We start from the raw sequence: 15,626 nt of genomic DNA, 5'->3' as shown, positions 1-15,626 counted from the left end.
TGATATATACAGAGGGATATTGTGATCCAAGTCTATAGCCCCTAGAAAGTGGTAACACAATTAGATAAAGTGATAAGGAAGGCTTGCCTTCAGAGGTCAAGCCATTTTGAGTATTGTACACAGTTCTGATCGCCCTAATTCAGATTCAATTCAATTTGAATTACTGGAAGGATGCGGAGGCAAAGGAGGTGATGCAGAGGAGTATTATCTGAATGCTGCCTGGATTAGAGTATTGATTTTAAGAAAAGTTGGACGTGGATTGTTTTCTCTGGAATGCGAGAGGTTGAGGGGAGACCTAATTGAGATGTATACAATTTATGTATAAGTTGGGTAGACAGTCAGAAACTATTCCCCAAGGTGGAAATGTAAAGTACTAGAGCGTGTAGCTTTATGGTGAGATTGCAAAGTTTGAAGAAAAAATGCAGGGTCAGCAGGGCTCTCACAACTTTTTTTCCCCTGTTGCCAGCCGAGCAACCTCGGCAGCTTTTTAGGTTGCCAAATGACAATTTAGGTGGTCATTTAAGACGGCTTGCATGATGCGTGTGATAATGTGCTCGGAAGGAAGGAATGTAAGGAAGGGGAGGAGACAGCAAGGGCTAGCAAAACTGGGAGAATTCAACGATCATGCCATCCGGACGCAAGCAACCCAGGCGGAATATGAGGTGCTGTTCCACCAATTTCTGGTGTTGCTCACTCTGGCAATGGAGGAGACCCAGGACAGAGAGTTCGGATTGGGAATGGGAGGGGGAGTTGAAGTGCTGAGTCACCGGGAGTTCAGGTAGGTTATTGCGGACTGAGTGGAGGTGTTCGGTGAATCATCCCCTACTCCCAACACCAACTGCCGACTCCCACCAGGACCTGGAGCTCCCGACGTTCCTGTCCACCGGGCCTGCAGCCGCGAGCTTCCGAAGCTCCAAAGTCGGGTTGCAGCCGAGCGCCACCACAGCTCTCCCCGCTCCGAAGACGGCCAGCTCCGCCGTCAGGTCCGCAGGCTCCGCGACTGGAGCCCTCCAGTTTCCCCCACACCCCCCCTCCACCCCCCACATATACACAGCTAAAAAATAATTATATCTAAGCTCAAAACATACATTTAACAAGACAAAAAAAAATAGACGGACGACTGTAGTCGAGCTGCTGCCGTTAGACGCCGCCACAGACTTTTTGGACTGAGATTACTTTTTGAGAATGGTGAACTAGTGGAATTCATTCTCATAGGGCTGAGGAATATGAGGCATGGCAGTATGATGTTAGAAACATAGAACATAGAAAAATAGGTGCAGGAGTAAGCCATTTGGCCCTTCGAGCCAGCACCACCATTCAATATGATCATGGCTGATTCATATGATCATCATCATGGCCATTCATATGATCATCATCTAAAATCAATACCGTGTTCCTGCTTTTTCCTCGTATCCCTTGATTCCTTTAGCCACAAGAGCTAAATCTAACTCTCTTGAAAACATCCAGTGAATTGGCCTCCACTGCCTTCTGTTGCAGAGAATCCACTGCCTAGATAGATGTATTGAAAGGTGGAAAAAGTCACAAGCAAGTTTACTCCGTTTCAGTTATAGTTTTTTAAGGTTTTTTTGCTAAACACTTTCTGGACAAATTTTGCCAGTTTACAAAATTGTTATCCTTATACACTGTTGTGTTCACCTCTGAATCCTTGTCTCCCACCAAGATAAATGAACATCCAGTGCATTGTTGTACATATCCAAACTTGTTCTGAGTTGTATTTGGCCATTGTCCTGAAATATGCTAACCTATTTTGACATCTTGTTCACCAGTATGCTTAATATTAATATTCTCATGCTCATAGTCATTCCTTGGGTCATTTCTTCCCTAGCTTTCTAGTATTCTCAGCTATGCAACTTCCCAGAATTCTTCATTCCTCTGATACGGAACTCGTGCATTAGCCAGCTTGGCCATATACTCAGAATTCCCTGTCTGTTTTAGTTCAATAACATATTTGAAGCAAAGTCGGAAAGTCTTCAGCATCATCATCATCATCATCATTCTTTATTGTCATCATGCAAAGCAACAAATTGTACAGTGCAAAATGAGAAGACGTTTCTCAGGGAATACCGGAGCATCGCACATAAAAACTTAAACATTTCACACATAAATAAAAACAATCCAGTTCCTGATAAAAACAGTACGAATAGTTTAAAAAAAAGTGCAGGTAAAAAAGCAACATTAAAATATAATTTAAAAAAAAAGTTGTAAAATGTCCAGGGCAGTTGATTTAAGTGACCTGAGCCTGAGCCAGCGCCAGAGTTATTACTCAGTGCCAGTTATTAAATTGTCAGTGCAAAAGCAGCAGAATCGGGTGGAATGACTGTTTAGCAGCCTCACAGCCTGTGGAAGGAAGCTGTTTAGCAGTCTGGTTGTCTGGGCTTTGATGCTGCGGTATCTCTTTCCTGATGGCAGGAGATCTAGATGTGTGTGGAGTGGGTGCAATCTGTCCTTTGCTATGCTCAGTGCTTTTTTCAGGCAGCGGCTCTGGAACAGTTCTTGTACCGAGGGTAGGGAGACACCAATGATCCTCTCTGCTCCCCTCACTACCCTCTGCAGAGACTTCCTGTCTGAGCAGTTACAGTTGGAGTACCACGTGTTCATTTATGCTTTCTAAGAGATTCTGTTATTTAATTGCCCCATTTCCTAATATAAGCCAGGTGTATAGTCCATTAACGTAGAAAAACTGCCTTCTGATGCATTCAGCTGTTCATCATGCCTCATTACTTTTCAGTTCTCAAGTTTAATTTTATCTGATCTATCATGATAGGATCCATCTTGCTATAAAATACCTTGCATGTCTTCTGCACATGAGCACCTTTTGTATCCAGATATTTGTACGACCTCCCTGTTTTCATATACTCTTCCCACATTGCAATGTTACCCTGTTGTCTGTTTGGAAATACTAGTATAATTCCATTTGGAATTTACAAAATATTCTGTTGAGTTCCTATCACATTAACCTCCAGATTTAGACATTTTCCCTGGCTGTATGATCATGTGATCCCAAGCTCAGTGTCTTGTTTTGCATCTAGTATATCACCTTGACTCCATTTAATTTTGTTGTAGCTGATATCTGAATACAGACTATCCTGGGTTATGAACACATGACTTATGAACACCCGCACATATGAAGAAGCTCCCACAGTATTAAAGTCCGATGTATGTACATACATACGGCAGTACCAGTTTCCTTTCTCTCCAGTTTTAGTAATTGTTTGTTCTTACCAGTCTTGTGTGCTTTTGATGCCATTCATTGCAAAACTGTAGCGGTATTGTTACCCTACTAAGTGATTTTTATGTTTTTCTAATTTACGGGGATGGCCTGTAGATATGAAAATTGCAAAATTGCAGATGCTAGATATCGGAAATAAAAACATGAAGAGGGAATCGGCTCTGGTGAAGAGTCTCTGATTAGAAGTATTAACCAAAGATCATGGAGCGGAGCCTTGCAGTGTGCATAATAAGTAGATCCATTGTAGGAGGTCTGAAGAGTAATTTTGTTGAGGTAGGATTAGGGTTGTGCAGGCTGGTTCAAGAACCTTATAGTCATAAGAAAGTAGCTGTTCCTGAACTTGGTGGTGTGTGACATCAGGCCTCTGTACCTTCTGCATGATAATAACAGTGAGAAGAAGGCATGGCTAAGATGGCCATAGAATTGTAATAGTCAATAATTTGCAATATGTGAGATCTGTATTTTGTTAAGTACAGGTGCACAACCTTTTTTCCGAAAGCCTTGGGACCAGACACTTTTCGTAATTCGGAATTTTTCGGCTTTCGGAATGGAAGATTTTTAGCATAGATTTTAACGGCTGGCTTAGTGGTAGAGTGCTCGGCTCATATCCGCAAGGTCGCGAGTTTGCGCCTCAATCCCGGCAGTTACTCGATCGCGAGTTTGAGTCTTCAATGTAGTTTTTTCTTGCAGAATAGGGAGAATAGGGAGGGTTAGGCTGGGATCATTCTCTGCGAGAAGATCTTAGTGCGGGAGACAAGTGTAGGAGAGGTGTACTGACTGTGTGGGCAGAACTTTGGAAGTGATTGCCCACCATTCTCAAATGTCGCTGTGTCTCCCTGTCCCTGGGATAGCAGGGGGCGATCAAACAGCACAATACCCCCCTCCCCCTCCAACTCCAGAGGAATCCGCTCCCCGATGGGCCGCTACGGCGACACGTGGCAGTTCGCCCACAGCCCGAGCTGCGCCACCCCAAGAACAAGACGTACCTTGCACACCATCAGCTTCTGCCCCTCTGGAGTTGGAGCGGGGCTGGGCTGGAATTGCTGATCTGGGATCTCCGTGCTTGCAGTGGGCCTGGGGGTCGGTGTCCCGATGAGGGGGCGCAGCTTGGGCTGTGGTCGAACTGCCACTTGTCGCCATAGCGGCACATCGGGGAGCAGCTTCTGGTGGTCCTGACGTCTCCGGCCACCCCCTTGTACAGGAGCTGAGACTGGGAACTGTACTGCCCTTGCAGGAGAGTGGGGTTTTTTGCAGTTGCAGAGGGAGGGGGCAGGGGCGGTACAGTTCCCAGTCTCGGCTCCTGTCCAGGGGGGTGGCTGGAGACGTCAGGCCCAACAGGAACCCGCTCCCCGATGGGCCGCTACAGCGACAAGTGGCAGTTCGCCCACAGCTCGAGCTGTGCCCCCTCATCCGCAACCTCCGGAGTTGGAACGGTGCTGGGCTAGAGTTGCTGCTGGCTGTGAGTCTCTGGGATCTCCGTGCTTGCAGTCGGTGTCCCGTTGGTCCTGACGTCTCCGGCCACCCCCGTGGACAGGAGCTGAGACTGGGAACTGTACCGCCCTTGCCCCCTCCCTCTGCAACTGCAAACAACCACACTCTCCTGCTCACCTGCAAGGGCGGTACAGTTCCCAGTCTCAGCTCCTGTACAGGGAGGTGGCCGGAGACATCACAGCCCGAGCTGCGCCCCCTCATCCGCAACCCCAAGAACAAGACGTACCTTTGCACACCATCAGCTTCTGTCCCTACGGGAAGCGTGTTCCTCTAGAGTTGGAACGGGGCTGGGCTGCTGCTGGCTGTGGGTCTCTGGGATCTCCGTGCTTGCAGTGGGCCTGGGGGTCGGTGTCTCGTTGGTCCTGACGTCTCCGGTGTCTGGCACTGACCTGCTGGCTTCACCGACGTGAAGACAGTGCAAAGCCCCCGCGCCGATGCAATGGGCGGGGAGCTGGAGAGGGGAGGGAAGGGGTCACACACATGGCCTGGAAGCAGAGGGGTGTAGGTGGGGTGAAACTGAAGGGAGCGACAATCTGCTGCTGCCTGCCCGCTGAGTTAAAAAGTTCCCACACAAGACTCACGATACACTGTGTATCGTGAGTCTACCGTGGGAACTTTTTAACTCAGCGGGCAGGCAGCAGTAGATTGTCAATTATTAACCCTCCCGCGCAATATACCCTCACCTTCTCTTTTATGAATGGGGATTTAGTTCTCCTTTCTTCGAGGACCGACCGGAAGTTCCTCTGTCACCTCTGCGGGCCGCCCTCGGTGAACGTCTTCAAGGACCGAAAAAATGTCCGCTATTCGGAGCTTTTCGTTATTTGGAATTTCGGATAAAAGGTTGTGCACCTGTAGTACCTTTTACTTATCCAATTTCTATTGATTAGGATCCTGATTTATCACAATGTTAATTTGTTGCATGCCAAGCAGTCGAAATGCCACTTAGTGCTAGAGTCAGTGACCGAATAAATAATGTTAAGTACACAAAAATGCTGGAGAAACTCAGCGGCTGCAGCAGCATCTATGGAGCGAAGGAGATAGGTAACGTTTCGGGCCGAAACCCTTCTTCAGACTGATGTTATCAGCTTCTCTACGACAAGTACGTGTTCTTCATTTGACAAACAAGTCAATGCCGTGGTAAAAGCTAGCTTCTTCCAGCTTCGGACGATAGCTAAAATAAAACAATTCCTCCAGTTTGATGACCTCAAAAAGATCATCCACACATTTAACTCATCCCGCCTAGATTACTGCAATTCCCTCCACACTGGCATCAGCCAATCTTCCCTGTCCCGTCTGCAACTGGTCCAAAACACCACAGCGAGACTCCTGACGGGCACCCGAAAAAGGGACCACATCACCCCGATCCTGGCCTCTCTCCACTGGCTCATGTGCGGTTCTGAATAAATTTAAAGATCCTCCTTTATGTCTACAAAGCCCTTAACAGGCTTGCCCCCACCTACATCAAAAGGCAGCTTACCCACCACACCACTTCCAGGTCCCACAAATCGGCCGACTTGGGGTTATTGAACATCCTGCGGTCTAGGCATAAGCACAGGCAGGGATGACCACGCCTTTGCGGTTGCAGCTCCTAGACTGTGGAACAGCATCCCTCTGCCCATCAGAACTGCCCCCTTCATCGACTCCTTTAAGTCGAGACTAAAAATTCATCTTTACTCTTGAGCCTTTCTTGACGTCCTCTGAGTGAGGGCTATATGTATGTATTTATGTATGTAATTAATCTATGAACCACTGTTGTATAACGTTATTACCTCCACCAATGTAAAGCAACGAGAGTTGTTTTGTAAATGTGCTATATAAATAAAAGTGACTTGACTTGACTTGACTTCATCACAGATTCCAATAATGAAGCTGAATTTTGTTCAGTGTGCACTGTGATTTAGTTTTATTGGTGGCTCAGCATATTTTATAAGTCAAACTTCCTCCAAATATAGCTTTGCTTTCAGTAAATAAAAAAAATCTTGGCAATCAACATACAAAATGAGAATCTCTTGAGGTGCGTCCAGGACACTAATTTAGAAAAAAAGAAGTATGGCTGCTTCAGCCCTGTAGTTTATAATAAGACTAAATCTTTCAAGTGCAGTCTTTGGGCTTTTGTTGCATGAAACTTTGCAAAATGTAAAGAATGTAGTAGAGTGACACATAAGGATAAAGACATATCAGAATTTGTTTTGAATGTTGCTACAGGCCTTTGCTTATGTTGCTTTATTGCTTAATGCAATGGCCCACATCGAGAAATATTGAGTATGTGTTTAATATGAAAAACGCCACGTTCTTTTGAAGTAGGAAGCTGGGGAGAAAAAAATTTAGAGTGAAAACCAATAGTCTTTATATTGAAAAACATTTTGTATTGAAGAGATTGAGCAGGGAACAACGTTTTAGAAATTTCAGAATTTAACGTAATTCTAACAGTGATTTCCATCCTGAAGTGCAAGACTCATAATAAGAGTTATAGGGCAAAGATTATAGTGAGTTCACAAAGCTTTAATAACAATGTTAATTATTAACAATAACTAATTATCTCACAATAAACAATAAATGTTCTTGGTGTTCTAGCTTCCCTGGCTCTGTATGGGTTGTTTGAAGACCCTGGCATTCTCTGGGTTAGCCCTGATTTCTTAAAAGCAATAGCTGTCATAACATCAGCCATTTTTGGAAGACTGTATTTATATTGAATTTGAACAGCTGTTTTAATTCAAAAACATCGGGAATTACTGTCATTGTATAATTTTAAGTGTGTGTGAACTTAAATTCCTTACAATTAAATTGCTAAATTGCACGAGATGTCCATAAGTACATTGCTTCAATGATTAAAATATGAACTCAAATAATCCTAGCATCAGTACATTATTAGGAGGAATTTTGAGAGACAGAATCTAGCTGCATTTGGAAAGAGTAAGGGATGATGGGTTTCACGCCACATGAATTTGTGTTTTTTTTTAAAGAAATGACCAAGAAGATTGAGGGAAGTCTGGTAGACATTGTTACATGGACTTTAGAAAGGCCTTTGTACAGTGGGCTGGTGTAGAGGGTTAGATCACATGAGACTCGGGGAGAGCTAGCCAATTGGATACAAGATTGGCTTGAGGGTTAGAACAGGTGGTGGTAGAGGGTAGTTTTTCAGACTGGAGGCTTTTAGCAAGTGGTGTGCCACAGGGATCAGTGTTGGGTTCACTGTCTGTCATGTATATTAACATTTAAATGTGAATGTAGGTGGCATGTTTAGTAAAATTGAAGTAATTACATTAAAATTGGTGTGTAGTGGCCAGTGAAAAGGGCTATCCACAATTGCAGTGGGATCTTTACTAACTGGGTCAATGCGCTGAGGAAAGGCAGATGGAGTTCCCAAAAAGTGGTGACTCCTGTCGACAGGTTGGTGAAGAAGGCATTTGCATGCAGCCTTCAATGGTCAGTGTAAAGAGTACACGGTTTGGGACATCATTTTTCAGCTGTAGATGTTAGTAAGGTCATATTTGGAGTACTATCTACAGTTCTGATCCACCTCCTACAGGAAGGATGTCATTGAACTGAAAAGGGTGCAAAAGCAAGGAATGCACCCACCACTCTGCTGAGTTACTCAAGCACTTTGTATTTTGCTCAAGCTTCCAGCATCTGCAGTTCATTGCCATGGGTGATAGGCCTGTAAAATTTAAAAAACGTTGTACTAATTTATAGTAACAAAAATAATAGGAGTGAGGGTAATCCTCACTGTTGACTTTACTGTGTACATTACTATCACTTCATATAATTAAAACAAAATAAACATTTTCATTGTTTAAAAGGGCCATGTGTACAACTCAACCTCCCGGATAAGGAAAAGGAAGGACAGAAGATCATGGCTGGGGTTTGCACAGGTATGCCAAATTAAACATTTGGTGTCATCACTGTTGATATGAGCCATAGTTATTTCAAGATGTTGTATTTCATATGTGATTGCAACAGTTTGAGAAATGTTTGCTTTAAAATATTAATTTTGTTATTGGTTTGCTTTATTTTTGAAACAAGCTATTTTGGACACAAAAAATAATGGCAATCCAAGCTGTGATTATTATTATTGTCTGTTTTTGTAGGGTTCTTTACTATACAGGGATTTAAATAACCATAATATGACAGCAATGTCCATCAACCCAGAAACCCTGGAACAAGAAAGCACAATTAATCTTCCAGGTATGTCACTGAAAACTGTTATATTATCAAATAGCTTATATTTATAGGTGGGGGAAAGACAATGAGAGCTATAGAGCCAATTTTACTGGCATTGTAATTTTTTATGAAAAATAGCCTTTCAATGATGGATAAGAGAGTGGTGAATCTCTGGAACTCTCTGCCGCAGAGGGTAGTTGAGGCCAGTTCATTGGCTATATTTAAGAGGGAGTTAGATGTGGCTTTTGTGGCTAAGGGGATCAGAGGGTATGGAGAGAAGGCAGGTACGGGATACTGAGTTGGATGATCAGCCATGATCATATTGAATGGCGGTGCAGACTCGAAGGGCTGAATGGCCTACTCCTGCACCTAATTTCTATGTTTCTATATGTGTTATAAAGGAGGTTCCAGGATATTGTATTTTGCAGTAAATTTCTACTTTGAAATTAATGGACTGAGTGCAGTGCAATAGGCCGTATTGGCAGCAACTGTGAACAATCTATTGATCTGCCTAGTCTGCCCACAAATTTAATTCCAAGCATAATCTTAAATTTGTCAATTTTTTAATTCCTGTGAATATTATCCAGTTTGCGCCACTTCCATTTTCTTTCCATATAGCATAGTTTTTATTTGTTACAACCGTGAATGCAATAATCTGCATCAGAGAAACAAACTGCTCGAGGAACTCAGCAGCTCAGGCAGTATCCATGGAGGCAAAGAGCAGTCTGATGCAGAGAACTGATCAGAACCATCGACTGTCCCTTTACCTCCACAGATACTGCCTGACCCACTGAGTTCCTCAAGCAGTTTTTTTTTTTTTTGCACTCTTTTGAAATTTGACATTGAATCTGTTTCCTCTTCCTTTCTTGGCAGTCATTAAATCATCAATCTTTGCCCAAGTTTTTAAAACCAAAACATTGTTTCTCCTCTGTTACGTTCTCTCAGTAATTATTATGTGGTACACCAGCTGCACAGCGGCTCAGAGGAAAGCGCTCCAGAGGGCCATTGACAACGCCCAGAGGATTGTCGGCTGCCCTCTCCTTACCTTGGAGGACCTACACAGTTCCCGCTGCAATAAAAAAACCCAGAATATAATAAAGGACATCTCCCACCCCGGACACTCCCTGTTTGAACTGTTGCCGTCAGGCAGACGGTACAGATCCACAAGGACAAGGACAAATAGACTAAAAAACAGTTTTTACCCCACTGCTATAAAAGCACTAAATGTTGCCGCCAAGGAACGCAGGGGCGATACAGACTAAATGTGGTAACGGTGAAATCGACAGAAGGATGGAGGGTTGGGTGTGTTCGTGCTTTGTCTTATTTATTTGCTTATCTTTATTATTTTACCGTGGATGTTTCGTTAGCTTTAGAAATGTTTGAACGCTGCACTGACTGGCTGACATTTTAAATTTCGTTGTACATGGCCCATGTTACAATGACAATAAAGAAACTATTCTATTCTATTCTATTCTATTAATCAATGTCTACCATGGATTTTCCTGTCACTACATTACTGTACAAAATACCAGCTATATGACACTTTATTTTAAAGACAGAATTCTCTAAATCTGTTCTGTTTAATCAAATTAATATCTCAAAGTTAAATTGTTGAAAATCATTGCAACCAAAAGATTCAATACACGTGATAGAATCAGAGAGTGATACAGTGTGGAAACAGGCCCTTTTGCCCAACCCCCACACTAGTTACACTAGTCCCACTTGCCTGTGCTTAGTCCATATCCCTCCAAACCTGTCCTATCCATGTACCTGTCTAACTGTTTCTTAAATAACGGGATAGTCCCAGCCTCAACTACCTCCTCTGGCAGTTAGACCTGCCACCCTTTGTGTGAAAAAGCTACCCCTCAGATTCCTATTAATTCTTTTCCCCTTCACCTCGAACTGGTCCTCGATTCCCTTACTCTGGGCAAAAGACTCTGTGCATCTACCCGATCTATTCCTCTCACGATTTTGTATACCTGTACGATCTCCCCTCATCCTCCTGCTCTCCATGGAATAGAGACCCAGCCCACTGAACCTCTCCCTATAGCTCACACTCTCTATTCCTGGTAACATCCGTGTAAATCTTTTCGAAACCCTTTCAAGCGTGACAATATCCTAACCTAAATTGCAAAATGTTTGGTGCTGAGGACTATAAACAAACAGATTAAAAATTACTTTCAGGTTGTCAACCTGGAGGACAGAACATTCTATTCACAGATGGAGAATACATCAATCAGATTACTGCGTCAAAAGATGCAAGTATATTTTTGTAACCATATTTCAAACTATTTTGATTAAAATATTTTTTTGTGATTGCTATCTAGTTAGATAATCAGCAATTGCAATAAAACATCTACCCAAGGTAATCTGCAATGCTTTTTTTCTTGCAGGATGGTTTTGTAGTTCGGATATACACAACAAACACCGAGCCTGCACTTCAACAGGAGTTGCAGCTCAAGCTAGCCAGGAAGTGTCTACATGCTTGCGGCCTTTCTTTATTTGATCTGGAGAAAGACTTGCACATCATTAGTAAGAATTTATCATTTGCTTTCAGTCATGGAAATATTTGAAGTATTTAGTGGTAATTCTGTTTTAGTATGTTCTCACCTATTCTTTCCCACCATTTCCAGAAAATACCATAATGAGTAAATTTGCATTTTGACATTATGATGGCAGGTGCTAACACCTGATGCTTTGTTTCCAGCTCCTTCCACAGTTCGGTGTAACCACACCCCAAACACTTAAAGCAACAGATGTTGTTAATTTTTGCCTAAAGACTACAGGACCTAATTCATCAGACATCAATCTTCCATTTCCAGTCTTGATGAAGACAGTTGGCCAGTCCATTCCTATGACTGCATTTCAAATGTGATATTTCCAATGAGCTAACTGCGTTTCTAAAGCTTTGTAAATGTCATAAAATGAAAGAAGGCAAGATAAGCTTGTAGCGTGTGGGCCATTCTCAGTTGTTAGTACCCAGATATGCCAACCCTGATATCCCCATACAGACTGAGTGCAATCTATCTAAAGCTACCTAGTTAATATAGAACAATATAGGACAGGAACAGGCCACTTGGCTCACAAAGTCCGTGCCGAACATAATGTCAAATTAAACTAAACTCCTTTGCCAGCATGTCATACATAACCTTCCATTTCTAGCAAATCCACGTGCCTACCTAAAATCCCCTTAAATGGCACTATTGTATCTGTCTCCACCACCACTATGGTATGTCGTGCCAAGCACCCACCCCTCTCTGTATCAAAAAACTTTTCCTACCATCCTTTTTAAACTTTATCCCTCTCATCTTAAACCTATGCCTTCTAGTATTTGACATTTCCAACCTGGGAAAAAAGTTCTGACTCTACCTTATCAATGCCTCTCATAATATATTTTATTTCTATCAAGTCTCCCTTCAGCCTCCGATGCTCCAGTCTAAGGTTTGTCCAACCTCTCCTTCTAGAGAAGATAGACACAAAAAAACTGGAGTTACTCAGCGGAACAGGCAGCATCACTGGAGAGAAGGAATGGGCGACGTTTCGGGTCAAGACCCTTCTTCAGACTATTTAGGGATTAGGGAAATGAGAGATATAGGCGATGATGTCGAGAGATAAAGAACAATGAATGAAATAAATGCAAAAAAGTAACAATGATAAAGATAACAGGCCATTGTTAACTGTTTGTTGGATGAAAACAAGAAAGAAGCTAGTGCGACTTGCATGGTAGAGGGATAGATAGAGAGGGGGGGGGGATGTCGGGGCAGCCAGCACTCAAGCAAATATCTCAATCTTTGTGATTTTATATATTCTCTTTTATCCTTCCCACAATTTCTCATCCCCAACTCTGTACAAACAACAATACATCTATCACAGTCAGAAATTATTAGTTATGTACTGCAAATCATCTTTGCGCAGGCAAATCACAATTGTTTCATCCGAGATATATTCGCCTCGTTTTTTCTTATTTACAGGAAACATTTGGAAGACTTTTATCCTACTGCCTGTTCGATAGGAAATCTGAAGCAAAATAACTTGCTTCAGATAGGTCAGGTTCATTGAGTAGAAGAGGCAGGAGGCCATATTACAGGATTATAAGACTTGGGTTAAGATAAATCAATATTCATACCACTGGGCTATAAGCAGCCCAAGCGAAATATGAGATGCTGGTCCTCTAATTTGCGTCTAGCCTCACTCTGACAAGGGATCCTGTCCAGGGATCCCAACAGTCCTCTCAGGTAAGGCAGAGGTTCATGTGCACCTCCTCCAACCTCATCTACTGTATACGTTGTTCAAGTTGTGGACTCTTATACACCGGCGAGACCAAACGTAGACTGGGCAATCGTTTCGCTGAACAGCTTTTCTCAGTCCGCCTGAACTCACCTGATCTCCCGGTTAATTCTCCTTCCCATTCCCTCACAGACCTTTATGTCCTGGATCTCCTCCATTGTCAGAGTGAGGCTAAATGCAAATTGGCGGAACAGCATCTCATATTTCGCTGTTGCTTTGTTCTGCTCCAAGTCTCTTGCATTCATGATTTCACTTCTTTTCAACCAGATTTGTGTGTTTGCCCTTTATCCAGGATCACATTTTCTTTGCATTGTGCTCTGAATTGCGTTTTCCAAGATCTCCCTCCACGGGGGGAAGCGAGGGAGAAGAGAAAAATGGCAACCAATTATTTTTTTTCAGTGATGATTGTTTAATGATTAATGCCCTTTTTGAACATCTTTGCTGTTTCAAAATGGCAAGTCAATTTATTAATCTAAACACACGTTTATAGATTTAATGTACCACTAAGATCTTGACATCATGCTGAGGGATTTGCAGCAATTTTGCATATTATGTATGTCTGACATCCTTCCACAAATATATTGTTACCAGATACAGGATTTGATGAGGAGTCGGCTTTCGTTGGAGCAGGTCGAGAATTTGCACTAATGAAAAGCGCTAATGGAAAGGTATGTATCAAGGTTTAATGGTTAGGAGCTCTTTTGTCTGCCTTTTAGTAATGGTGTTTATTAAATGCTTTTATAGTTCTGCTAAAATAATTATGTGATGCTTAATACATTAATTCCTTGTGCTGATATAATTTACATAGAACATTTCTTGTTCATTGATCATGTCAATGGAGGATGGAAGCCTGTTCCCTTTGATATTTTACTAGCGACATCTAATAGAGAATTTAATTGCGTATAAAGTTGATTTTAGTTTTCTTCCTACTTCACCTGAAGTGAAAGTTTGATATAGAAACATACAACCATTGGAAGCAGTGGCATCTTTATGTAACAGCATTTGATTCATGCAAAAAAAAGTCCACGGGTGCTGATGTTCAGGTTTTCAATATCTTCAATTAAGTCATCCAAAAAATTAAAACTATTAATTATGATCCATTTTATGGGTTGATTCATTTGATCAGGTATTTATTTGTACAATAAAGTTGTTTTCAAGAGAGAGTTTGTTTTAGCTCTTAGTGCTAAGTGAATCAAGGGATATGAAGAAAAAGCCGGAACGATTTTGGATGATCAGCCATGATCATAATGAATGGCGGTGTTGGCTCAAGGGCAGAATAGCCTACCCCTGCACCTATTATCTATGCTTCTATATCTAGAAACAAAGAAAAAACTGCAATACATGTTGGAAGCTTTCAGACATGTATAGTCACTCAGTCGTTTTTCAAATTTTACATTTTACACTTATTATTAACTGTTTGGGTTGTTGAAAAGCCTTCTCTGGATCCTGCATATAAACCAGTGACAGCGGTGTCATTTCCTATGTGGAAGCATTTGGAATCTATGCTGCAGAAAAGCCTGTTATTGAGCAACAATCATGTGTATTGGCTATTGTCTTTAATTTTTTTAAGTTTGTTTTCAGTCTATGAAATTCTACTTTTTGAAAGAAAAATTGCACTATTATTATTAAAAGAAAAAGTGAAATAGGAACTATGACAAGTTGTTTTAAAACTGGAAAAGAAAATGTAAATTTGGAAGTGGAGGGGTTTAAGAATTAAAATCCGACATTGAAGTGAATCAAGATTGTTGTCATAGCATTGTATTTCCAGTTGGTTTAAATCAGATTGATAAAGTGGCCCTGTAATAAGAAAACCTGAACTGAAAGCAGCAATAATTAGATTGACTGATAAGGTTCACTTCTTAATAAACAGACAACTCACAAAAACGTTAGGTAAACCAACTCAAGCTTTACTGATCATCAGCCGGTGGGTGTGACGGGGATACACCAGTCAAGTAAGCAACAGACACTCGACTTCCCCGCGCTACCACTTCAATGAACAAAGATTTGCACGGTGTGTTATACTGTGTGTGTGTCACTTAGTCACATTTCAAAGATATCAGTCATGGTCAAGATGCAGCCATTATACATCACTACAGAACGTGCCTGAGCTGGTCTGTTTTCAATTAGTAGACACATTTCAAAGGCATCTTATCAGTTGGTACTTCCAGGACAAGACATTTCAAAGGCAACTGTCTCTTATGAGATGATTCTTTCGGGACAAGACATTTCAAAGGCATTGGTCATTGTCTCAATATACATCAACCTGAAACAAGCCTGGGCTTGTCTCTCTCTCTTGGAATATAAGCTACAACCTAATCAAGTATTCCACCATGTATCTTTTATATATTTAAAAGCATTTAACCTTTTCATGACTGCCTGATTCTCATGAGACTTAAATGAAGATATAGAATTTAAGATGCATTAAAAAGACAATTTT

General features: G+C 42.0%; 1 protein-coding gene across 21 annotated transcripts in view; it reads left to right on the top strand.

Annotated features, from left to right (window-relative positions):
- mycbp2 (MYC binding protein 2) overlaps nt 1-15,626 on the top strand; it is a 217,821-nt gene that overhangs the window by 50,837 nt on the left and 151,358 nt on the right. For all 21 annotated transcript variants that reach the window (XM_055636757.1, XM_055636765.1, XM_055636751.1 and 18 more), the window contains exons 7-11: nt 8,542-8,613; nt 8,830-8,926; nt 11,087-11,160; nt 11,296-11,434; nt 13,781-13,857. In XM_055636757.1, the coding sequence (XP_055492732.1) occupies nt 8,542-8,613; nt 8,830-8,926; nt 11,087-11,160; nt 11,296-11,434; nt 13,781-13,857 (459 nt within the window). The remainder of the gene's footprint in view (nt 1-8,541; nt 8,614-8,829; nt 8,927-11,086; nt 11,161-11,295; nt 11,435-13,780; nt 13,858-15,626) is intronic.

This window comes from Leucoraja erinacea, chromosome 6, assembly GCF_028641065.1.
Source record: "Leucoraja erinacea ecotype New England chromosome 6, Leri_hhj_1, whole genome shotgun sequence".
NCBI lineage: Eukaryota > Metazoa > Chordata > Chondrichthyes > Rajiformes > Rajidae > Leucoraja > Leucoraja erinaceus.
Note: the sequence above shows the minus strand (reverse complement) of the source record. Positions and strands in the feature narration are given on the sequence as shown.